The 26,166-nt window shown below is 37.5% G+C and overlaps 1 protein-coding gene across 4 annotated transcripts in view; it reads left to right on the top strand.

Annotated features, from left to right (window-relative positions):
* The window catches only part of actn1 (actinin, alpha 1), a 34,470-nt gene extending 9,690 nt beyond the window's left edge, over positions 1–24,780 (top strand). Inside the window, exons 2-22 of one of the 4 annotated variants that reach the window (XM_084092593.1) lie at positions 2,441–2,555; positions 3,803–3,922; positions 5,246–5,332; positions 5,637–5,724; positions 5,846–5,924; positions 6,013–6,094; positions 7,409–7,494; positions 10,898–10,990; positions 11,677–11,907; positions 12,018–12,165; positions 13,839–13,989; positions 14,079–14,187; positions 14,342–14,482; positions 17,235–17,417; positions 17,603–17,737; positions 18,676–18,855; positions 18,942–19,088; positions 20,237–20,317; positions 20,554–20,619; positions 23,593–23,751; positions 23,836–24,780. In XM_084092593.1, the coding sequence (XP_083948719.1) occupies positions 2,441–2,555; positions 3,803–3,922; positions 5,246–5,332; positions 5,637–5,724; positions 5,846–5,924; positions 6,013–6,094; positions 7,409–7,494; positions 10,898–10,990; positions 11,677–11,907; positions 12,018–12,165; positions 13,839–13,989; positions 14,079–14,187; positions 14,342–14,482; positions 17,235–17,417; positions 17,603–17,737; positions 18,676–18,855; positions 18,942–19,088; positions 20,237–20,317; positions 20,554–20,619; positions 23,593–23,751; positions 23,836–23,994 (2,640 nt within the window). In that variant the 3' untranslated portion in view covers positions 23,995–24,780. Of the gene's footprint in view, positions 1–2,440; positions 2,556–3,802; positions 3,923–5,245; positions 5,333–5,636; positions 5,725–5,845; positions 5,925–6,012; positions 6,095–7,408; positions 7,495–7,992; positions 8,079–10,897; positions 10,991–11,676; positions 11,908–12,017; positions 12,166–13,838; positions 13,990–14,078; positions 14,188–14,341; positions 14,483–17,234; positions 17,418–17,602; positions 17,738–18,675; positions 18,856–18,941; positions 19,089–20,236; positions 20,318–20,553; positions 20,620–23,592; positions 23,752–23,835 lie in introns of all 4 variants that reach the window. The other 3 variants (XM_084092595.1, XM_084092594.1, XM_084092596.1) reach the window with 3 other exon arrangements.
* The last annotated feature ends 1,386 nt before the right edge of the window (positions 24,781–26,166 follow it).

The following is a 26,166-nucleotide window of genomic DNA, read 5'->3' as shown; positions in this document are numbered from 1 at the left end:
GGAATAAATTAATTTTTAAAATGTATTAAAAATAGAAAACAGTATTTTTGATAGAGGTGTGCACGAATAGTTGAATATTCGATCTGTAATAATTATTAAAACAATAAAAATACTTTTTCCCCCCTAATTTTGCTACATGTTGGTTCGCTGGCTGTAAATACAGTGAATCCATGATAATCCTATAAGCACGCATGAAGTAATTACTGTAATTATGAGATACCGACTTTTAACTTTTAATTACAACTTATAAACTCCGACTTGTACCATGTGATAGCTGCAGATTTATTTAGGTGTTGCCATGGAAAGGCGTAATTTCGAGTCCGAGGACGTAGAATGCCACGTGTTTTTAATCTCGAAATTATGGCAAAAAATTTTTTACGCAGTTTATGCTTAAAACAAGAACAAATATGTCAATGAGTTATGATAACTTCCCTTTAAATAATTTTTTTCTAAGCCAATTGGCAGACATTTGTTTTAATCATAAACTCAATTCATTTTGATCAATTTCACTGAAAACAAGACATCATATCTTAAGATGGAAGGAGCCAAAGGAGCCAACTTTCACCCGAGCATGTGGATATTTTAGTTTTTCTCAACATGTGAAACAATATAAACATGATAACCATACGCCAAATCGAGTGTGTATGTACATTCTGTACATATTTGGCGCGGCCTGCTTTATTAGCGTCTTTTTTTTTTTTTTTTCATTTGCTTGTGTTTAAATGCTTATGTTCTGTATATTTTTGTTTACACACACACACACACACACACACACACACACACACACACACACACACACTGTATCAAGGTCCCGCCCACTCTCCCACTCCAAGGACAGCTTGGAGGACAGATGTCAATAATGACGTTACACCCCATTTTTGTACAAAAAAACCCCAACTGTATTGGGAAAACAAACATTTGCGTGATGAACTACCTAAAATGACAATTTTTTTTTTTTAAGTGTAACTGGATTTTTTTGTTTGATTCACGTCCCATTCGATTACATGGAGAGGGCGGGGTTAAAGACCTATGCTGCAGTCAGCCACCAGGGGGCGATCGAAATTCTTTGGCTGCACTTTTTCAGGACGCATGCCGTGCGACACACTTTGCTCTTGAACAGAAGAGCACGTCTTATGTAAACACCCCCATAAGAAAACCAGTCAGCCTAATTACACTGGACTTCCTTAAAAAACGATTAGTCGACTAGTCGCTTACACAGTTGATTTTGAAAACGTGTCGTTTTGCTAAAGTGTGCACTTTCACTTTTGTCACATCACTTACAGAAACCTGTGGTAGCTCATCCTATCTTCAATTGTTTCAAGTTGTATTATTAATAAGTTTGTTAGTTATTCATAGTTTTTTGTCTTCCACATTTTGATTTGCATTACAGTTGCTGGAATATTGTAGCGGCAGTCGTGGCTCTTGTGTGTGTGCGCTCACCCTTGGGGATCGGCTGCATCCCATCATGTAGCCGTCCTGTCTAGCAGTCCAGATCTAGCATTTTCTCCTCACCTCTTAAAGTTGGAACAATCTCCTGCTTTTACGTGCATAAACTTGAAGGGTCTCTGATTCTGTTAAGTGGCACATCAGTCGTATTAGTGTGTGAGTGTGTTTAGCTTCTGTTCTGCTCCACAGCTGTTTCTCATCAGCTCGCTAACATACCGAAGAATCCTGAAGCCACAGATACTCAGCGCTGCCATGACAACCCCTGTAGAGCGCTCACCCTCCTTAACTCTCTCTCTCTTGCTGTCTCAATCGGGCATGGTTGTAAATGATTACAGAATTACCAAAGTATTCAAGTGCATGTATAACACAGGTGTATGAAATAAATAAACTGGATTCATGACTTTCTTGTGCTTTTTCAGGCTTTGTGTAGCACCTGCCACTCTGCAAATTCTTCTGTAGGGGCCCAACATTAGAAAAAGTTTATTTTCAACAATGTCACTGATCCTATCAGTCTGATCTTAACAATCTTGTGAACCTCTTGAACCTTTTTCTTATTTCATGTGTGAAGTGGATGTTTACATACAGTGATAGTTTTAAAGGGACAGCAGCAAAACATGGTGTTTTTAGATGGTGAGAGTGGAAGAAATTATGAAAAAATTGACAATTAAAAACAATATTATTGTTTTATTGTGGACATCATCATTTTTTATATGAGAATTAGAAAATTATTTGACCCATAAAACAACAAATAACTAAAATAAAATGAATAACCGTTTTCAATATCATTTACCTTTTGATGTTTAATAGATTTTGTAAAGTGTGAATAATATTTTAAGTGACTATTTTGTATTTTCATATTTAATGCTGTTTTTTTCTTTGGTTTCCAGTATTTCTGCCTAGTCTTATTTGCACATTAAAGGCATTTGTTGCATTTAATTTTGCATTGTGTTTTGGTTTTATTTCTCTTCTCAACTTTTAAACCACTCTTTTTCAGACGTTTACTGCATGGTGCAATTCTCATTTACGGAAGGCGGGGACGCAGATCGACAACATTGAGGAGGATTTTAGAGATGGACTCAAACTCATGCTGCTCCTAGAGGTCATCTCAGGTCAGTGACCTCTCAACGCAGTTCCACCTTGAACCTTCCCCCCCACCTTTGAAAGCTTGTATCTTCTTTGATATTATCAAAGGCACTGTTTACACCTGGTATTAATTAAGATGCGTTTTAGTCGATCGGATCACAAGTAGACGAGGCAGACACATTCCCATTTACACCTCTTTTGTCCACTTTCAAAACACTTCTGTCCTGATTTCTTTGAGGGGAGGGTCTATGGGTTGGGAAATGTATGGTTTTTTTTCAGATCTTTCGAAATAATTTACATATGAACGCGACTGGAGATGACGGAAAAAAATATATGGAGAGCATCAGGAATGGTGAGAAAACATTGTCCTTGGTGCGTTTTTTTCTGTCTTCAAACCAAACTTGGGTCTTCAGCCAACAAAGCTAATAATAAGGTCAGTAGGCGGAAAGTAGACGGTCTTTTGTGGCTGTTCAAACATATTCAACCACATGAGCGTCGACGCTATGAAAGCAATCGAGTCAAATGTGTTTCCGGCAACCTTTAAAAGTGGTCGGAAGTGGATGAGCTCAAAACGTTTTAGACCCCCCGTGTAAACCGTATTTTTCACTTTTATTTAGCGTCATCCACTTGTGATCCCATCGACCGAAACGCATCTTAATACCAGGTGTAAACAGGGCCAAAGGGCCCCTAAGTCCAGGCTGAAGAAAAGTAGTGGCCGGGCTTTTGCCATAGCCGGCCCTAAAACAGCCTACCACTTTCTATCAGAATAATCTTGATAGAATCATTTTTTAAAGCAAAACTAAGAAGGCTTTGAGAAGGCTTATAATCTTTGAGTCAGATGGGGCTAGTTTAAGCTTCAATTATGTGTTTATGTTGCGTTTTACTGTCATACTGTTGTGCGCATTCTAGCTTTTTAATTGACAATGTTCAAGCACAATGATCAACTGCTGTTGTTTTATTGTGCTTTATAAATAAATTGAGATTAAGATTATGAAAATTAGTTACAGAGTGTTCCCTGTATAATTTCTAGCATTAGCAGAGAGAGATAATTTCTCTCTATTCATATGAATTTGCATACAAAAATAATAAAATGCATTAAAAGGCTTTTTTTTTCTTAAAATAGAATTTGCATACTACAAGCTTGTTGATTACTGTCTGGAATAAGTGTGAAATAAAAGTAATTGTGTACCTGTTTTGGTCATCTGAGGGCAGTGTGATGTTGTGCGTGATGTAATATTATGATTCAGGATATTTAAACCGTCTTTCTCTGTAGGGGAACGTTTGGCCAAACCAGAAAGAGGAAAAATGAGAGTCCATAAGATCTCCAATGTGAATAAAGCTCTGGACTTCATCGCCAGCAAAGGAGTCAAACTGGTTTCTATCGGAGCAGAGGGTAGGTCCCCCCCCCCTCCAGCAGTGACCTATATTCTGCAGGCTTCCAGGGTCATGGGTTCAGAATGTGGGATCAATGGCAATCAGACGATCTGCCTGTATGTGATATGTGCTTATATCTCATGTCACATGAAGTCCCTCCCCCTTCCCTTCCAATACAGTTAAATAGGTTAGACATGCAGTACATACCTGACATATATTAGATCTATATGAAAATGTGTGTGTTTTTCCTGTTACACGCTCTCTCTCTCTCTATTTTTAATCCAGAGTGGCATTCCAGACAGATTAGCCATTTACCAAAGCCTTTGTCTTGGTTACATACTGTTACCAGTTTGTGTGTGTGTGTGTGTGTGTGTGTGTGTGTGTGTGTGTGTGTGTGTGTGTGTGTTTGTCTGGTAAAGCTGGGATACACATACACACAAGCACATACTGGGATGTGTGTAGAGTGTATTATGAGATTAGCCTAAGAAGATGGAGGGGATACGCATGTTTACCTAGATATTTAAATGGGACTTCCCATATACAACTGTGTGTAAAAACAATAATAAAAACAAATAATTAAAATACAACTTTTTGTATATTTAAAAGTGAATACAGACTTAATATTATTATGCTTTATAAACCATTTTTCCTTTTGAGAATGTCTCCAAAATGCAGCTTTTGGGGACATTTTCAGCAGTTTTGTATTTAAAAGTATAAGATAGTTTAACTCAAGTTAATCATATCAAAGTAAACAATCTGGCAGAGCTGTTCTCCTGCACTTTAGGCTCTAAAACCCTTCTAGACACTCACTAATATGCACAGCCTTCTCACTTTACAGTCTTAATTATTAAAGGTTGTATAATATTTAAGATATAATAGAATTATTTGGTGGAGTTGTGATGGTAGAGGGATGCCTGAGGAATTTTCAAAGGAGAGCAGACAGCCATTTATGGGTGATTTTTACAAAATCTGTCAAGAATATGTCTTGGTCACTCAGAAAATCAAAAGAAAAAAATTAACAATAATTATTTAAAGTAGATGAAGCAATTTTTTGTGGACCTAAGGAATTTACTGTATCATTACCGTAATAAAAAAAAAAGAAGAAAAATATATATAATTATGGTTTATATATATGTATGTATATGTATGTATATGTATATGTATATGTATATATATATATATATATATATATATATAATATATATATATATAAAATGCAGAATTATCTGAATTATATAACCTGTTTATGATTTTGAAATGGCTTTAGTTTATAAAGTGATCTTAATGTTGAGCTGTTACAGTAAATGTGATGCTGGTGTGTGTGTGTGTTTGTTCTGCTCAGAGATTGTTGATGGAAATGCTAAGATGACTCTAGGGATGATCTGGACCATTATCCTCCGCTTCGCCATCCAGGACATCTCAGTGGAGGGTATATATAAATATATCACACATACACACACACACACACACACACACACACACACACAGTTGGTACTTTAGATCTTGAAGAAAAAGACAGTTGGTAGTTAATTTGTGTGTATTGAATATCATGAGAGTTAACAGAATGACTAATGTATTAATTAGCATAATTAAATACGGTTCTGCTCTTTTGGATTTCTTGAATATTCACTGTTAAAAACACACGCAATGTCAGGAATGTGTGAGTCATTTAAATGACAACATTGTCTTTCCATTACTGAGATTACATTTGATGTGTGTGTGTGTGTGCGCAGAGACCTCAGCTAAAGAAGGCTTGCTGCTGTGGTGCCAAAGGAAAACAGCTCCCTACAAAAACGTCAACATTCAGAATTTCCACATCAGGTGAGCAGAGAGGAAATAGGCATTAGTGAGAAACAGACTGAATGATGGGAAAAGACAGAGATACTGCAACTGAACGCTGCGCCACAACATCATATATTACCTTTGTCTGTGTCTCTGTCAGTTGGAAGGATGGATTGGGCTTCTGTGCACTCATTCACAGACATCGTCCAGAGCTCATTGATTACGGTAAACTGCGCAAGGTGAGGCATTACGAGAACCTCCGACCATATTTAGAGACCAGCAATATAAAAGACAGTGACCCATGTTTTGATGTTTGCTTTCACTCAGGATGACCCAATGACTAATCTGAACACCGCCTTTGATGTCGCTGAGAAGTACCTGGACATCCCTAAGATGCTGGATGCAGAAGGTAAGACATTTAGAGGACAGTTTCTTTCTGTTCCATTTCACGGTGAAACTAGGTTAGACCTGTCTAAATATAGAGCTGTAGGAGGCACACAGGTATGTGTGTAGGTTGAATGACACCCCATTACTGCAGGTGTGATTGTGGTTTTTTTCCTAACACTTAGCCCGTTCAGAGGGATTTTTAGGATAATGGGCTGTGATGTTTCGTGATGAGATTGTTGCAGTGCTTGATATTCATCAAACATTCTGGTTAAGGTTTGTTTTAATCTCTCAACCCGAACCACTTAACATGCAGTCTGCAATTAAACTTTGTTTTGCTGATCATTTCAGGCTTAGGTGTGCTATCTGTTTCTAGCTGTTTTTGAGCGTTATACTTTTTCAACAAAAAAAAAGATAAAATTCATAGAATGTTTAGCATGCAATACGCCGGTGGTGTCATAATATGTGCATACTGAGTTGAGATGGGTCTTTCTTGCATCTATATGCATACTGAATTGTCTTTTCTTTCTCACAGCTATTTCTAATTAAATATAAAGCCCCTATACACTCTAAAAAAAATTAAAAAATGTAACAATGTTTTGTTATACGTCCCAGAAAATTATTTATACTGATAAATATTTTTTTAATATTTATAGTATTTTTACTGATATATATTTAATATAGTACCCTCTTAATATTTGTTTATTTATTCGAATATATCATATTAATTGTAATAAATAAATTATATTTTTCATTTGTAATAAAATCTGGAAATTAAACAGCTGTTATGTGTTTCCACAAGCAATATAATGTTGCTTTGGTGCCTTAATTAAACCAGCAGGATTTGCAACAACATTTGAATTCAGACTTTACCATTATTCTTTTGTTGCTTGAAAGCACTAGGAAAATGCAAATCTTGTTTAAACTTGTTAGGCATTTTGAAGTTGGTTTCTTTTTAGGTTGATTATAATCAGGGCCGTATTTGCCATCCAACCCCCCCCAAACGAGTTACTGTGCCGTGAAAGAGAAAAGCGAGCACGCATTTGAAAGCGATTACAAATGCACGCATCCAGCCCTTCACCAAGGCTGAACATGATTTCGGCAGCCACTGAATACCCCTCCACAGTCCACACACACATATAAATGCCCTCCTGATTTATGTGCCCTGGTTCCGGCTCTGATTATGATGATTTCATATCTCCATTCACATTAATGACTCTTTCCTTACACAGGAAGTCCCCTCGTATGGGCCTCTGAAGTATGTGACTGTGTGTGATGTGCTCTGATCATTCATTTTTTTCTCTTATTACTTTAATATCACCCCCTTCTTTCTCTGCAGATATTGTTGGTACGGCTCGTCCCGATGAGAAGGCCATCATGACCTACGTTTCTAGCTTCTACCATGCCTTCTCTGGGGCGCAGAAGGTATCGCAGGGCACCCCCCTCCCAATGTCATGAACTTCTACACTCACCCAATAAGGCCCTCCCTTCACTCTGTTTCCGCTCACTGGTTTTCGTGATCGCCAGTAGCAGTGATTACTGGATGTCGTGGTTTCTTGTGAACATGACTACACTCCTAACAGTCTGCCTCTTTCTGACTCTTTGCAGTGCTAAGCTCCGCCCATCAGGGCTCATGCTCCTTCTACAGTTGCATGGGTCTTTCCACCTGTTGCATGAAGGACATTCATTCTTATGATGAAGGCATGAGTGTGTCTCCACTTCAGTCTCCTAAAAAAATACCCAAACATTCACGGCATCAACGAGACTTCCTGGAGACCTCTTCATGCCTTGTATCATTTCTGTAGCACTATGCCCCGTTTGTCTTTGTATCTATGCAGTCTTTTACTCTGTGCTTTTTTTTTCTCTCCCTTCCTCTCCACCTCCTTTTCTCTCACTGTTCCCGCTCCCTCTTTCCCTGGGCAGATATCGTTAGTACGTTGCGTCCCGATGAAAAGGCCATCATGACGTATGTGTCATGTTACTACCATGCCTTCTCAGGCAAACAGAAGGTGAGCGCAGACCGACATCAGCCAATCAGCTTCCACATCAAAATCCTAGTCAAATCTAGACTGAAAGAGATGTGATATATTGTTCTTCACTGAACCGAACTTCCTTGTGAAAAAGAAGTAAACTTCAGCATACTTTAGAAAGAGTTCTTAAGGAAATAATATACTTTCAAAAGAATATTTTGTAACTGAATGTAATATTTTCAGACACTTGATTGCATGTGAGTTGCAATTAAATGGAAATGTATTATAGTGTAAATTCATATTAAATGCAATTTAAGACCCACTTAAATTCATCTTAATATATAATTTCACAATGACTTCTATTGATTGTCTTTGAAATATGGTTAAAGTGTGCTGCTGAATGTACACAACTTTCTATTCTATTGTATGTCATGTAATGAAATTACAAATTTGTTATGAAGAAGTGGTAAACTTTAAACTTATGAAATTTTTAACTTAACTTTAAATATATAATAACACACTACAGTTAAAATTATATGAATGTATTTTTAATTTGTGTTAATATGTTAGTTAACACATACTTCAAACTAACACTTAATTTTACTTTTTAAAAGTGTACTTAAGTGTGTTAGGGAAAATTGTTCAAGTTCACTTATTTTAAGTGGCCTTTTTTTATTCATATTACATTATCTGAAAATACGTTTTTAAAAATATCTTTTTAAGATTTGAAGTACACTACAAGTGATTAAATTCAATTAAGCGCACTTCTTTTTCACAAGGGCTATTATGGTGAGGTCAGTCTCTGATGTCACCGACGGGTCAGAACCCATCTGCTCTGAAACTTCATTGTGACTTCTTTCTCATTTCTTGTTTGGCTGTGATATTTCTCTATTTCCTTCTTTGGTTTTGTGTCAATTCTGGCTGTTTCCCGGGCAACCCTGCTCTAGTATTACATAACACACCTAGCTCTGTTTCTCCACAAATCTGTACACACACACACACTGTATCTCATATAGAAACCATCAAACTTCTTTACATTTTTAGAATAAGTTTTGAAATAGATGTCCTGCTTAAATCACTGGACAGTTAGTCGGTTCATTCCTATTCAAACATCTTTATCAATCTTTATTGTTCATAATTCCTTCTGTCAGTAAAGAGTTGGTCCAGAAAATTCACCGCAGTGAATCTGTTTAGGCAGACTCAAGAATCCGAGTCAGTTCATATAGATTCATGAATCTGAATCAACTTAGGCAAACTCATGAGCCCAAAGCCCAGAAGCCACATAAGCAGCGTACACCACAAAATAATATGTTTGCGCTTTTTAATGTGGCACAAAAGCGGCATAAACATATCATGATTGGCAGAAACAATGCATCACTTGCTTTAAGGTTGTCAGATTGATTCAGTATGATTTTATAAATAATAGTTTTGGCTTGTATGAAACCAATCAATTTAGATGTTACCTTTAATCTATGTAACATACATACTAAATTTACTAAAATATTGAATTAACAAGGGGCAGGCCATATGTATTTTCCCATTTTGTGGACGTCTTCAGAGCTTTCTGTTTTGTGCATACAGATTTCATGTGGGTCTTCTCACGTGTTAAGTCACTTCATATAGACTTACAATTGTGAATTAGTTTAGACTGAGTCTAAAATCACAAAAGTTCATTCAGAGGCAGCATGTTTCTCACTGACAGGGTGAAAGTTACTACTTCATTGTGCTGATTCATCACATCCAGCTGGGTTTCCTCAACTCGGTGTGAGCGTTTCTGAACTGATGACTAACATCCCTCGATAAACAGTTTTTACAAGCTGGGTGTGTGTTCCCTGCACACTCAGATCCTGTCTGCTCTTATAAGGCACGAGTCTGATTGTAAACCCACCAAACAGTTCGGTATTCAACAAAACTTCCTCTGACACACCCACATCCACACCCATGTACCGTTATTGTGTGGATTGTTCTAAATGACTTTGTCCAGTAAGTGTATCAGGATAAAACAAGCTAATTTAATTAGAAAAGACAGAATTGTATTGTTTTGGTGATCGTCACAGACTATTTGTTTTCCACAGCGGAAAAAGCTAACAAATCAAAAAATCCAGGTTTGAAATGACATGAGTAGATGATGACAGAATTTGTATATTTTGATGACCAGTTCAGTATTAGTTGTACAAAACAATATCGCTTAATTTTTGGATTTTAATCATAATCGATATAAATTTAAAAACATTTAAAAAGCACTTTCTATGATGTTTTTTATATTTTATTTTCAACACAAAGTACAAATAGCAAATCAATATAAGCCTAGTAAAAAAAAGTTACTTTTTTATTTTATTTTTCATCTGAACAATAGAATCTGAAAGAGCGTATGATGTTCATGTTTTTATTGATTTTTTTAAAAAAAATGAAAACTTTACTTTTGCACTATTCAACAGAAACTGCTGTGTATTTCACAGCTGATTTTCCAATAAAAAGCATAACATGGGTAACGTTTCAGATTAGCATTCAAAAGATGATCATATAGTTGAGAGCCACTCCATGAACTCTGCCTGTCACTGACAGCGATAAACTGAGCTTATCATTGTTTTCTCCTCTTCCTTTTTGGCTTTTAGAATTGCAACTCACTTCCTAACCCCCGCCCCCCCCTCCCCTCCAAAAATACACACATGTATAATTAAACATGCACAGAAGGGTTATGTGATATTGACGTAGCGGTTGATTGCTTTTGGTAACGGTAGTAAATTGACTTGAGCACCTCATCACACTTAAACACACAAAACCTCAACAGCGTTGCCATGGCGCTAATGTGGTTTCCACAGAAACAGAAGCAGATTCACTGTCCTTTACCCCCTCAGGCCGAGACAGCAGCCAATCGGATCTGCAAAGTGCTGGCTGTCAATCAGGAGAACGAGCAACTGATGGAAGACTATGAGAAACTAGCCAGTGATGTGAGCACACTCATTCATGTTCTGTCCTCTTCACTCCCATCCTCCTCTCGTCTCGTCTCCTCATCTCTCCTATCCTGTCGTCTCAACCTGTGCTCATTTAGGGCCTGTGAGAAGTTTCAGTCATTTAAACTCAGCTAATATCTAGCACATTTACTCTACAGTGTTCCTATGGTCATGGAAAACAGGGAATTTTAAAATACCGCTTTCCAGGCCAGGCGGTTCCATGAAAATTAATACAATCTTAAAAGTTCTTGGAAATGTCTGTATTGAATGTGAATTATTTCATGCTCAGCTATAAAATATTTAATCAGCTTTGATAATCTTTTTGTGAGTGCAATCTCTAAATAAAGTAATAATTCCACAATAATTGTATACTGTATATACATAAAAAATTAAGATAAAATAAAATAAATAAATAAAACCCATATCCTGTATTTCAGAATGACTGGAAAAGTCATGGAAATGTATTATTTAAATTATATGGGAGCCCTGTATCTAATTCATAATAAAAAAACAATAAATCCCATATTTAAAACCCAATCTCATTATCTCTTTTTCTCTCTACCTCCTTTATCTCATTCTGTCTGCTCCCATCTTTTTCCAATGTGTTTGATCCTCTTTTTTCCCCCTCTTTTTGTTGTTTCCTCCCTTTTTTTTCTTCTCTCTCTCTCTCTTGCTCTCTTCAGCTATTGGAGTGGATTCGCAGAACCATCCCGTGGTTGGAGAACCGCGTTCCGGAGAACACCATGCAGGCCATGCAGCAGAAGTTGGAGGATTTCCGGGACTACCGACGACTTCACAAACCGCCTAAAGTTCAGGAGAAATGTCAGCTGGAGATCAACTTCAACACACTGCAGACCAAACTCCGCCTCAGTAACCGGCCTGCGTTCATGCCCTCAGAGGGGAAGATGGTCTCGGTGAGAACTTAGCACAAGTACTAACTAAGTATCAACCAAAGTTCTAGAGCATCCAACTCTAATAATTTGACTTGTGACACTGGTCAGTAATGAATCGTCTGCATGTGTAGGATATCTCCAATGCTTGGGGAGGTCTTGAGGGAGCAGAGAAGGGTTATGAAGAGTGGCTACTGAACGAGATTCGCAGACTGGAGAGACTCGACCATCTTGCAGAGAAATTTCGCCAAAAAGCCGCCATCCACGAAGCCTGGACTGACGGTAACAGATAGATGAAGCAGAACGAAGCAGAAACACACATGCTGCGTCCCAATTTGCCTACTTATACTATGCCCTAAAAGTATGTATTGCTTTTGGTGAAGGAAAAGTAGATACTTTTGAGTGTGCAGCAGAAGAGTAGGCAAGCTTTGGGGCAAAATTGCATTTTGTCTCAACCGGCCTGTCAATAATCCTGTCACAGTTATTCATCTTCATATACACCAAATGTTATTTAATTAAATTTACACTACTCAAACAATTCTTCCTACCATATCAGAAAGAAAACAAGTTAATTTGCCAGTCATGTGTGTAGGGGTGTATTTATTCACTATACGCACAGTTCCGTTAAATGTCATTTAACCGAATGTACAAAGGAAACTGCTGAAACAACCACAATGCTAACAACAACACTGAAATAAGAGGTTTATCTGTCAGTCAGATGCACGTGAAAGTTGCGTTCCTTACTTTAGCAATAGTAGACACCCATCTGAAGGTCGCAGTCGCTGTGCAATTTGCACCTTGGCTAAGACACATTAGGGGAAGCATTTAAATAAAACTATAAATGAATTTAAAAATGCAGAATCGAATCGTTAATCGAATCACATCGAATTTTATTAGTGGATCGTCTTGAATCAAATCATTCTGAATCTGTAAAAATCGTTCTTGAATCGAATTGAAACCTTTGAATCGAGAATTAAATCGATTCGCTGTGTACATGTTGTTGCAAATTAAATATAACACAGATAACATTAAAGCTGCCGTCGGCAACATTTTTTTGATCAAATTCAGTGAAATTGACACTATAATCCGACAGAACAACATAAATAAGGTGGTTTTAGAAAAAAACCCGAGCTTCTAACTCCACCTGGAGCGTGTTATTTGTTTTGCAAAAATCCACCGCTCCCGTCTCATCGGGTCCAATCAGCGCAGGGGGGTGTGAGATCTGACTGTCAATCACAGTTCGTGCACACGCCACAGATACCCCCTCCCTCGCGCAGACGCGCACATTACAATATCACATGCACACGACACGCCTGAAGTTCGCCTGAAGATTGTACGAAGCGTGATGGCGGAGAGAAAATCTAATAACAAGCTTCCAATTCCTCGGTTATTGCTATCTATGGATAGATTAGCCAGGGCAGCCTACCTCCGAGTCCATGGTGTTGATCGATGCTGAAGAGACGGACGCATTCACAGAAAATCAGGTACACACGCACTGACGATGGGCGGGTGCTCGTTGGTAGTGGGGGAGGGGCATGAGAGTTGTAAACATTCAAAATTTTGGCTAAGTCCACTCAATCTGCCAGACTTGCCGACTGCAGCTTTAAATAAATATTTTTCATCAGGTTGATTATTATGTTGATTATTAATAACTCAAACTCCTTACAGTGTGTCTCTACTAACCGTCGGTCTTGCGAACATCTGCCATATTTGCCATGTTTGTAGTTCTGAAACATATTCTCCACTAGCAATGAGTTTATGGCGAAATCAGCCGTTAGAGTAGGTCACACTCTTTTCAACAAACTATGCGTTGGGACAAACTAATTCTAATCTCACATACTATTTAGGATAGATAGTATGCACTTTGGGATGCAGGGACATTCTTTTTCTTTGTTTATAAGAATTGAGTTCCTCATTCTCTCCAAGGTATGGCTGATCTTTGCTGCTCCCTGTAGGTAAGGAGGAGATGTTGCAGGATAAAGACTTTGAGACGGCAACCCTCTCAGAGATCAAAGCTCTGCTGAAGAAGCACGAGGCGTTTGAGAGTGACCTCGCAGCTCATCAGGACAGAGTGGAACAGATCGCTGCCATCGCACAGGAGCTTAAGTCAGTAAACACACAGAAAAACCTGATTCAGACAATGCTCGTTGAAGTAGTTTAATAGCTTCACTCTCACACCCTTTCTCTCTCTTTAGTGAGTTGGAGTACTACGACTCTCCCAGTGTAAACGCCCGCTGTCAGCGGATCTGCGATCAGTGGGATTCACTGGGAGTTTTAACTCAGAAACGCAGCGAGGCCTTGCAGGTAAAAAAAACTTGAAAAACACCTTGAATTTATCATTTCTATTCTGACCTGCAGAAAACGGCTGCATCACCACTTTGGTGATATACTGTCTGTTTTTGTGCTGTAAGTGCACTGCACTCATATGTGTGTGTCTTGGCTCTATCTCTTCCCTCAGAGGACAGAGAAACTGTTGGAAACGATTGATCAGCTGTACCTGGAGTTCGCCAAAAGGGCGGCACCCTTTAACAACTGGATGGAGGGAGCCATGGAGGACCTGCAGGACACTTTTATCGTCCACACTATTGAGGAGATACAGGTATTGCACATTAATCATCCATCCATCCATCCATCCATCCATTTATGCATCTGTCTAATCTGCCTTCCTGTCTGCCTGTCCAAACGTCGACGTAATGGTGCAATTCAGTCATAAAAATTGAATTTACTGTATAATGTGGAATGTCACAGAATTTGGCTAAGTATGGATGAATGAATCAAAAGTGGGGCTTAAAGGGGACCTATTATGCAAAATTCACTTTTATAAGGTGTTTGAACACAGATGTGTGTTCACAGTGTGTGTAAGCAACCAACCTACTGTATAATGGTAAAAATCCACCCAATACTTTTTTTTATAATCCCCATATATCATTATCAATCTCCCACAACAAGCTGTTTCAAATTTCCCCCTACTCCTACGTAAGAGTAGGGAAACCCTACGATCCCCCAACGATCTGCACTAGATTCTGACTCTGGTTCAAACATGTAAGGATGCACTCGCTAGGGTTGGGTATCGTTTGAATTTGAACGATTCCGATTCCGATTCCGATTCCTTGTTTCGATTCCGGTTCCTAACGATTCTCGATTCCGATTCTTTTAAGAGGCAGGGTCAAAAAAGTTTAGATCAATTTTAATTCTATGAACTTTTTACTTTTTATGAACTTTACTATGAATTTCTCACAGGGCTGTTTTCAACTACAATATAAATATCAAATCTATTTTAAACAATTTTTTTTTAGGACATTTTAAATGAGCTAGCTAACCAACGGTCTTTCTGAAGGAAATAGTCTGACCTTCTCCATCAATTGAAATATAAAAAAATTTGCATCACAATAAGTTTATTGTGATTGTCACTAACATTTTAGTAACTAAACTGAATTTTATTAGGTTTAGTGACATGTTACAATGTTTACATGGTACAATTTCTAGTAAGCTAATTATTTCAATTCAATTCAATTATTGTGATTTGATTTAATATTGACTCATTTGGATAAATATTATTTACTCAAGATAGGCCTTAATTTTTCTCAAGAAAAAACTCTAATGCTGTAAACATACAGAGAGCCCTATGCAGCTGGCAGTATTATTTAAGGTTAAAAATAACTCAATTGAAATATGATGCGTTTTTTTTATTATAATAACAACTTTATTTAATGATATAAGTAAAAATATAAAAAATGTAATATAGTAGCCTACACATATTTAGCAAAATACTCTCTAGCTCTTTTCTTGCCAACTGCGTGCTATAGCCTATATTATGTTCATTAAATGACTTTCCTGAGGTAAATATGACATAATTGTTCTCCAGCTATGTTATTGACCTCTTCACGCTGATAAAAAACACTGATTGATCGATATTATGTATGAGGAATATACATTTCGGTAAGTTGTACTGTATCTTTCAACAGTGTTCGTGTTGTTTTTTTTACTATTAGCTAGAGATGATCGGTTAGTCTGTCGGTCTCCGTGTCCTCTGCGCTTCGCGATTTTGTGCATGGGAAAATGAATGTGTGGCGTGAGAGCTTGTTTAAAGTGTCGCGTGTGTCTCACGGTGAATGCGTGAGAGCTTGTTTAAAGTGTCGCGTGTGTCTCACGGTGAATGCGTGAGAGTTGGCAGCTCTGCATGTGTATGTGTTTTCATGATTTTTTTTTTTACGTAAGCCGGCATCGCGCGCAGTTTTCAAACGGACGAGCAGAGGACGAGAGAATATGGTTGCAACTCGCAAGATACCGAACAATAAGAAAACATCATATAAGTACGTTTTTAAGGTTTAACGTCAGGGTTGTTTGCTCTGAATACATGAGACGCTGTGTGAGTTAATAAGGCAACTCACACAGCGTCTCATAAAATGTATCGGTTCGCAGTTTAGCATAACAATCCAATCCTAGTAATACACGCATTTACCATGCCGTGTTACAGTTTACAAATGTTTAACTAATGTGGGGGAAGTAGGCAACAGCTGTCAGTGTTCAGCGAGTTAACATTTGGCAGTTTGAAATCGATTAGGTAGTTACTTCATTTCAGACTAGGGCTAGAAATTATCAAATTGGTTACTTAGACAGCGGCTGCTTCTTCCGGTCGGCGGAATCGAAACTTAAACTTTTGAACGATTCCGGGAAAATCGCAAAGCTAGTCCCGGTTCCAGTCGATACTCGATACTCGATACCCAAGCCTAGCACTCGCTACTGGGTATTTTTAACATTTTGCCTGAGAGAAATTCGGCTGTAATGTTGTTCCCATAGTATCCGAAGCACATGTAAAGTATTGGCTGTCGTCTGAACGGAGCAAGGAGCAGCAGCTCATTTGCATTTAAAGGGACACACACAAAAACGGCACGTTTTCCCTCACACCCAAAAAGGGGCAACTTTGACTAGCTATAATAAAAAATCTGGGTGGTATTTTGTATTTTGAGCTGAAACTTCACAGACACATTCTGAGGACATCAGAGATTTATATTACATCATGTGAAAATGGGCATAATAGGTCACCTTTTATCAAATCGCGAGATGGACTATATTCTATAAAATCACAAAAAGACTTTAAATATGAAATGAGCATGCGTGGTTTTGTGTGAATGAGCAGAAATTTATCTCATCTGTCTGTCCATCCATCCATCTGGTGGATTTCAAGTGTGACTGTAAAGTGTTCTGGTGCATTTCATATAGAAGTTGATGTAAGAGTGAAAATTGAAACGTTGCAGAGGAGGAATGTTTCAGAAAGTTATAGCACCTCTCGTTTGTGTGTGTGTGTGTGTGTGTGTGTGTGTGTGTGTGTGTGTGTGTATGTGTATCAGGGACTCAGCACAGCCCATGAGCAGTTTAAAGCCACACTGCCTGAGGCAGATAAGGAGCGACAGGCCATCCTGGGCATCCATAATGAAATTGCTAAAATTGTGCAGACATACCACGTCAACATGGCTGGCACCAACCCCTACACCACCATCAACCCTCAGGAGATCAATGCCAAATGGGATAAGGTTTGAGCACAATTCATCTCCAGAAAAAGAAAATAAGAGAATCAGAGTTTTCAGACAAATATATGACGCATGAATATATGTTTTATATGTAAGAAAATGGGTACAAGAAGAGATGCTTAATTCACCTCCACACTGCTTTCTCTTAATCTCCTTTTCTCTCTCTCTCTCTCTCTCTCTCCTCTCAGGTGAGGCAGTTAGTACCCCAGAGAGATCAGGCCCTGGTCGAAGAACACGCTCGCCAGCAGAATAATGAGAGACTGCGCAGACAGTTTGCTAATCAGGCAAATGTTATTGGGCCCTGGATCCAGACCAAGATGGAGGTGGGACATGAGCTAAATTAACAGAAAATTAATCACATTCTCTTATGGTACTGTCAGAGAACTGAGAAAAGTCAAAAATGTTCTTGGTGAGTAGCTTACATACATGGTCACACGTGTAGTTGATTTACATACAATACCGTTCAAATGTTTGGGGTTAGGGCGACTTAAAAAAAAAAAGAAGGAAATTAATACTTTTATTCATCAAGGATGCATTAAATTGATCAAAAGTGACAGTAAAGTCATATGTAATGTTGTAATGTTTCAAAATATTTCAAATAAATGCTGTTCTTTTGCACTTTCTATTAATCAATGAATCCTGAAAAAATGTATCATGGTTTCCACAAAAATAGTATGCAGCACCGCTGTATTCAGCATCGATAATAATAAGAAATGTTTATTGAGCAGCACATTAGAATGATTTCTGAAGGATCATGTGACACTGAAGACTGCTGAAAATTCAGCTTTACCATCACTGGAATAAATTACATTTTAAAATATATTAAAAATGAAAACAGTTACTGTTTACAGTTAAAACTGTTTAATTACTTAATTACATGATATGTTTACATAGGATATAGAAGTTATTATTTGTCAAATAACTATTTGGAGAAAAGTAGCAAAATGTAGACACAGGACTATCTAGTTAAAAATTCTATGGGATTCTACTCATCTAGTCCCTCAATAATTTAAGTCATACATTTTAAGGTATTTGCCCTTATGAATTTTTTCCTGGGGTTAACACTGACATTTGTAGAAGACAGTGAGATGAAGTCAATCATGGAAAAGAATGCATCCGATACTGCTAATTAGCTCTGAAATATCATTTGGGTGGCCTCAGAAAAAATGTGTAGGGAAAAACCCTGGACACAGAGGCAGAGATTCAGGAAGAACTGTCTTTGTCCTCTTATTTTAAAATTGTTTTAATGTTTAATCTTCAGGAAATTGGCCGAATCTCTATTGAGATGCACGGTACCCTGGAGGATCAGCTGACCCACCTGCGGCAGTATGAGAAGAGCATAGTAAACTACAAACCAAAGATTGACCAGCTAGAGGGAGACCATCAACTAATACAGGAAGCACTTATATTTGACAACAAACACACTAATTACACAATGGAGGTATATATGCACAAAAGCTCTCAAATGCTTATTTCCAACCCCCCTAGTGCATTTGTATGTTCCTAACATCTCTTTTCTTCCTCTAGCACATCCGTGTAGGTTGGGAGCAGCTCCTCACCACCATCGCTCGCACCATTAACGAGATCGAGAACCAGATTCTGACCCGTGACGCCAAAGGCATCAGCCAGGACCAAATGAATGAGTTCAGAGCCTCGTTCAACCACTTCGACCGAGTCAGTATAACACTGCACAGTCCAACACCACAGTTTCACATCATTAAGAGCAGTAGGACGCCTGAGACCGTAACTTGGTCAATTCATCTGAGTTGTTACCCACAGAGAATAGCATGACTACATTTCATTTTGTGATTGGCTGCTGTGATACTTTATGTGGTACCTTGCAGACTCGGGCAAAATTTAGAGTTTAAAAATTTGCTTCCTTTTGAATTGAATTAATCTTGCGCCACAGGAAGTTAAATTGGAATGACAGAAAGTAGAATTTACTGAATTGTGATTTAAAGAAATTCAGCAGGTAATGGCATATGTTTTGCTTCAAGGCTTTTTTCTTCCAGACAAGACCAACAAAGTTTATCGTGCCAAAATTATTACCTCAATAACTTGTTTTAACAATAAAAAGTTAAATTGGGCAAGATAAAATTGGTTAGTCTTATCAGACTTTTTTTTAAAAAGCTTCAAGTTTCAAGGATTTTTAAACCTTACAGACTTAGAAAATGTGAATTTCTTTGATTTCAACTCATTTTAATTCTACTTCAATTCCACATCATGTTTGCTACCTTTACTGATATTCAACTCAAGAATTGAATTTAAGTTTTAAAAGACTTTTCATTTCAATTCTAAGTGGAGCACAACCAATTGCTCAAATATTTGACTTATCTGTCATCTCAGGCAGGCAAAATGACCAAAATGCACAAGTATCAGAATTTTGACTTTCATAGAAATGCATTTGTATTATTGACCTGATTTGCATAGAGTATGTCACCCACACATGTCCCAGATTACAGGCTGCCATGCTGAAACCTAACGCTGCACTAAAAACCCACGCAGTGCCACCCAAGACACCTTAACATCGATAAAACAGCACAACATAGTTGACCGTTAACCGAGCACAGCAGGCCCAGATTTTGAGCATCACATATTAGATCTGTCCTCACAGTCACTCCCCCCCCTCTCACAGCACAGTACTGCACAGTTTGTCCTAACGTTTGTGCACTTTCTCTTCTTTTGTCTTCTCGTTTTTCTCTTCTGCATGGATCCTCTTCCACCCCTCCATATGTCTGCATGACATTCCCCCACCCCCCCAATGTGTGTGCTGCATGTCCACGCTGCTGACCTCTGACCCTGCCCACGGCTCTGACACCCAGGACCACTCGGGCGCACTGGGCGCTGAGGAGTTCAAAGCCTGCCTTATCAGTCTGGGCTTCGATATCGGGAACGACGCACAGGTACACACACACCGACACCAGCCAGGGAGTTCTGCCATTAACCACACTCTTTTTGTTTTTGTTTTTTTTCCCTTTCTACTCTTTTTCTTTTCGCTCTCGGTCTTATTTTTTCCAATTTTCTCTCAACCCTTCCTCTAAAATGACTTCCTTCACTTATACTCCTCCCATCCTCTTTCGCTCTTCATCTTTCTCTCCACTACTACCTGGCTCTGTTTGTCCCTCGTGGGTTCCTGTAGAAGAGAACAGGCATGATGGATGCAGAAGACTTCAGAGCCTGCCTCATCTCCATGGGTTATAATATGGTAAAGCAGAGAGTTCAAATCTCCATGGGTTGTGATCAGGTTAAATTGAGAGTTTATGTCCCGTGGATAATGAACTGGTAAATCATATAATCTGAATGTTTTGTAATGTGGATAAATTGATAGTTACAATCCCTCTGGATTAATCTGGTAAAACAGATTTAGAAATCTAAATGGGATAACCTGGAAAATTATAGATTTATGTTCAGCATGGGGTATAATATGGTAAAGCAGTTATAATCTCCAAGTGTTCTCAGTTAATGCAGAGTTATCATTTGATTTAGGACGAATTTACTGAACTCTTGGATAGTTACATCTATGTGGGTTATTATTTGAGAAAGTTACTTGAGTATTACTGGAAAAAGTAGCATGAACTAGTAAAAAAGAGCCTAATTCAATCCCTATGGAATATAACTCATTGTAAATTGAAGATATATGTGGTAAAACAGAGATTTATAATCTACTACATGGTATAAACTTTTATCTACATGGGGTATCCATCTTATTTTTAACATAAGAGTAGGTGCGGCCATTTGTAACTTGAATGTGCAAAAACAGTCTGTTATCTTGCTTGTTGCAAACTGATATAGATTATCATATTATTTTAAAGGGGTCATGACATGAGAAATCAAATTTGCATTGATTTTTGGACATATAAGAGGTTTTTGTATCATTAAACATCCTGCAATTCTCATATCTTAAAACGCCGTCCTCATTATAAACAAAGCAGCTCCAAAAACAGCTTGTTTTGATATTGGGTGACATGTTATGTCACACGGGCAGATACATTTGCATATGCCTGCCTCCAGAGCAAGATATCGATGAATAGTTTATCACACCATAGGCCACATAGGCCCTCTAGCGTTCAGTTGCTTGTAAGGGAATTACAGTTAGACCCCATGAAGAGACCAATATGCACAATGAAGTCCAGGAGTCAAAGCTGAAGTTCACTTGAGTTTACTGAAGACAAAGTTCTCCAGACTTCCATAGGCTGTAGAAAATAAGAAAGAGGATCCAGACTTGGGATACAGAAACACTTATAGTACTTATAGTCATATTTTTAATCAATTGACGTCATTTCTACGGGTTCTGATAGGTTAACAGTACAGATAATTCTAGCAGCATCTGAGCAGGGTATTCTGTTCTTTACGCAAATGGGGTCATTTAAAGACATTATATTTGACACGCTTTCTGTATTCGTAAGAAACTTTGGTAAGGGTCAGTCATAAGTTCTCATCTGGGATGCTGTTGAATTCTCCTGGAGTCTATTCCTTTGGCATGGTCACATGCCTCTCATAGTAAGAATCCCTGCAGGCAATAAGATAAAACATAGGCGATATCTTTTCCCGTTTTGTCAGGACTTCACTGGAGAAGAACATAGTGCTAAAAATCCTAACAGAATTACACATGCTAAGTATGCATACGTGTTAGTGGATACATCATACATGCGATGCTTTATTGACCTTCATGACCTTAGATACTGTGGTCTTAACATGTCTCATACAGCTATCATGAGAAGAGTAGAATAAAATGAATAAGAATAATATTCTTAGAGCAGCGTGTTCAGGTTCTGACAAACTCACGCGCTCGAGTCTTTCGACAACAGGACAAATGGAAGAATGAACGAACATTCAATTTGACGCGTCCAGTTTAAACAGCTCATTTTCATCTGTACAGACTTCAGAAGGTTCCCGTTGGATGGTTTATTTTAATGGTGTCCTGGATCACTTTGAAGGATTATATGTTTGTTTGGAGCATTCTGTTTTGTAATCGAGGCAAAGTGTAATGGGGAGTTGGCAAATAACTTTTGTTGAAAGATGGAGCAGCCAATCATAAGTCACTGTTTACTGACAAGCCTTAAAGGAGCCGACGCTTAAAAACTGATCATTACAGACAGAGGGTCAGAATGAAGGTAGAAATAATTGTTTTTTGTTGTTGTGTTTTTTTTTTTTTGTTAAAAACTTTATTAACATTTATAAGTGAACCTCAAGGAACATATTAAAATAATAAGAAAAAATCCATGTCATGACCCCTTTAATTTATTACTAGTTTGTAACATTAATAGTTTTAACAGTTTACAGTTTTCACAGGAAGTAGCTTACTATGGTATGATACTATGGTAATAAACTGCATGCATTATCTGGTAAGGCAGAGTTATGTGGTTAAGGGAAGATTTCCTGAACTCTTGGTTAGTTCCATCTATGTGGTTCAGTGTTATTTTTGTATGTATATAATAATATAGTATTTATTAATATTTTAAATGATATTTTATTTGTATATCTTCTTTGTAGTTTTAAGTTTTTGTAATTTTGATGTGCTTTGTCATTTGTATAAGTTTTTTTTTAAAACATGGTTTTAATTAATTTATTCAATTGTAATTTTAGCTATTTTATTTAGCTAATTATTTAGTTAGTTAGCTGCCAAGGCTACATTTCTGACTTTTTAAAAATGTTCTTTATTTTTTTTTATCTAATATTTATCATTTATTTTATATGACTTTTTTCTCTCCCCCCCCCTTTTTTTTTGCAATTACCAAAAGCGATTTCTTTAGTTTTAGTTAACAATATCAGCACTAATGTGGTTATTATTTGAGAAATTACTCAGTATTTACAAAAGTATTTCTGGAAAAAGAAGCATGAACTGGTAGAGAAAAGTCCAAGGATTGTAAATTAAACTACAGTAGTCAAAAAGTGGATCAAAAAAGTTAATCAAAGTTGTGCTAAGACAAGAACGGGTATTGTTCAAAATTCATGTATAACTTTGATGAAAGGTTTTGATCCACTTCAAATGTTGACTACTGTAAATTATAATCCCCTCAAACTGTTATAATCTCTAATCTGGTTGAGTTATTGAGAAAGAGTTACTTGATTCCTGTAAAAAAAAAAAGAAGTAGCATCAGCTATTCTAACCCAGTGAGGAACAACCCTTCATATTGTTTTCATAGTGATTTTTAAGAAGAATTTCTCTGTTCTGTAGGGAGAGGCGGAGTTTTCCCGCATCATGAGCATTGTGGATCCTAACAGACTGGGATTGATCACATTCCAGGCCTTCATTGACTTTATGTCTCGCGAGACGGCCGACACGGACACCGCTGATCAGGTCATGGCATCGTTTAAAGTCCTTGCTGGAGACAAGGTACATTTACAACATCCAAAAGACATTTTCCTGTTTTAAAATGTTTAAATGAATAACCAAGTGAATAACTCTTATCTGGTGCAGAACTATATCCTGGCGGATGAGCTGAGGCGCGAGCTCCCCCCTGACCAGGCTGAGTACTGCATCGCCCGCATGACGCCTTACTCCGGCCCCGACACCGTCCCGGGAGCTCTCGACTACATGTCCTTCTCCACCGCCCTCTATGGGGAGAGTGACCTCTGAACCGTGACCCCCGGATGTGGGGTCAACCTGCCTTCTGATACAAATACACACAAATACGCATATTCATAAACACACACATAGCTTGCACTCCATGAGAGTAAAAGTGGCTCTTCAGTGCTGATCTAGCACCAACAAGCAGAGCAAGAAGAACTGGTCCCAGATCAGCCGATCAGAGCAGCTTCCATCAGCACCACACAATGATGTTCGGTCATTTTTGTATCCTCCTATCAGCCCAGGCCTTTCTGTTTGTCATATACGACTTCCTGCTCTTTTTCCAGCCGTGTTCATGAAGTCTGTCTTGCCTGTCTTCTCACTGAAGTCGTAATTATGTCGCATTGAAGGAGAGAAAAGGAAAAGGGACATGAATGTCTAATACTCTTCTCTCCATGTAAACGTACAATATGCAACAAACGGTTAAAAATATACACAATAACACATGGTAGGCAGCATCATGTTATCATTGTGACCTATGACCCATGTGATACTTTTTTACATGCAGTAAATGCTTGTTGATGAGAATGCTTTTCGATCATTCTCTTGTGACGGTGAGTCAGATTTCATGAACAGATCTTCGCCTTTCTGCTTCCATGCGCAACATTGAAAAACTCCCTCCCCCCCAGAGGAATGTTTTCTGTATTTTTACTTCTTATTTTGTTTTTTTCCTCTTCATAAAGGAATAAAGTTAACATATTTTATTATACAGAACAAAAAAAGGTATTTTTCTTCACCTTATTAAAAAAACTTTAAAAAAAACTTATGAAAATTTAAATAAAGAAACAACCACAATTGTGTGTTTGTGTTTTTTAACTGCTTGTATCAAGGAGAAATGTGTTCTATGAACTTGAAATGATGCTTTGTTTTAATGTAAAAAGGAAAGATGACAATTAGGCATATCGTTTTCAAAATTGTCATTTTGACAAATTTATTTATTTATCAGCATGCTTACTCAACTCATCAACCCATTATACTGCTTGACGAACACTTCTTCCTGTGACATTTCCTATTTAAACAGGAATTAGTGGCAGAACATGCATATATATATATAAGGACAAAAATTCTTTCAGATTATGAACATAATTTATTCATTTAAAAATAAAGTATGTGAACATGCATATATATTTATATATATATATATATATATATATATATATATATAAATAAGTTTTGGCAAGGTTCTCAACGTTACGAACAAATGTTCTTCCCGTAACGTCAGTCATTTGGTCTTTCGAAATATTAGCAGAATAAATGTTATTTACATTATTCATCGAATTTTTTTTCTGAAACGTTTTAGTTAGACTTTAAACCTTAAATAGACATTAGACTTTAAATCTAATGTTTTTTGAAACGATACTAACAACTTTTTTTTGTTTGAACAAAAAAAATCTTCCCATAATACTTGCAAAATTGGAAAATAGAGGAAACGTTCACTTTTTTGCTTTCTTTAACGTTAAGACATTAAAAAACTAGACATTCTGAGAACGTTTAAGAAATAATGTTTTCATAACTTGTTTTTTCAAGACAAAACAAATTTAAGTTGGGAATGTAGTGTATTGGTGTTGTCCTTCCACCCATGTGTTTTTTGATCTGTGACATTAACAAAAGCCATGAAAATGTAGTTTTATTTTAAAATTAGGACTATGAAAAGATTATTTATTAATTTTAACTGCTTCGAATCTGACAGCTTTTAACCTACATGGCCTCATAATAAAAGTGCATTTCGTCAAGTGCAAGTTAAAAGGGTGGTTGATTATTATTTCACTTTTTTAACTTCAGTTAGTGTGTAATGTTGCTTTTTGAGCATAAACAACATCTACAAAGTTACAACGCTCAAAGTTCAAAGCAAAGGAAGATATTTGCTTTTAAAGAAATCACTTTTTAAGGACTACAACATTCCTCTAGGGTTAGTGACGTCACCAACCCTAGAATTTTCCAACCCTAGAAAACTTCCTCAGTCAGCGTCCCAGGGCAAGTGCCCGGGGCTCATAAGACGAGTAAGCTAATGTGAATGAATAATGCTTGATACATTATAGTACAGATATGCCAGATCTAAGTCAGGCAAGTAACTGCAGCAGCATGGTTAAACCGAAAACATTCTAGCCTGTAAAGCGGGAATTTCTAGGTTGTAAAACCTGATAAATGTAGACGGAGAGGCCCAGCCTGCCGCCATACAGA

Source organism: Abramis brama (assembly GCF_963993115.1).
Source record: "Abramis brama genome assembly, chromosome: 19".
In the NCBI taxonomy this organism is placed as follows: domain Eukaryota; kingdom Metazoa; phylum Chordata; class Actinopteri; order Cypriniformes; family Leuciscidae; genus Abramis; species Abramis brama.
This window is presented reverse-complemented; position numbering and strand designations above follow the sequence as displayed.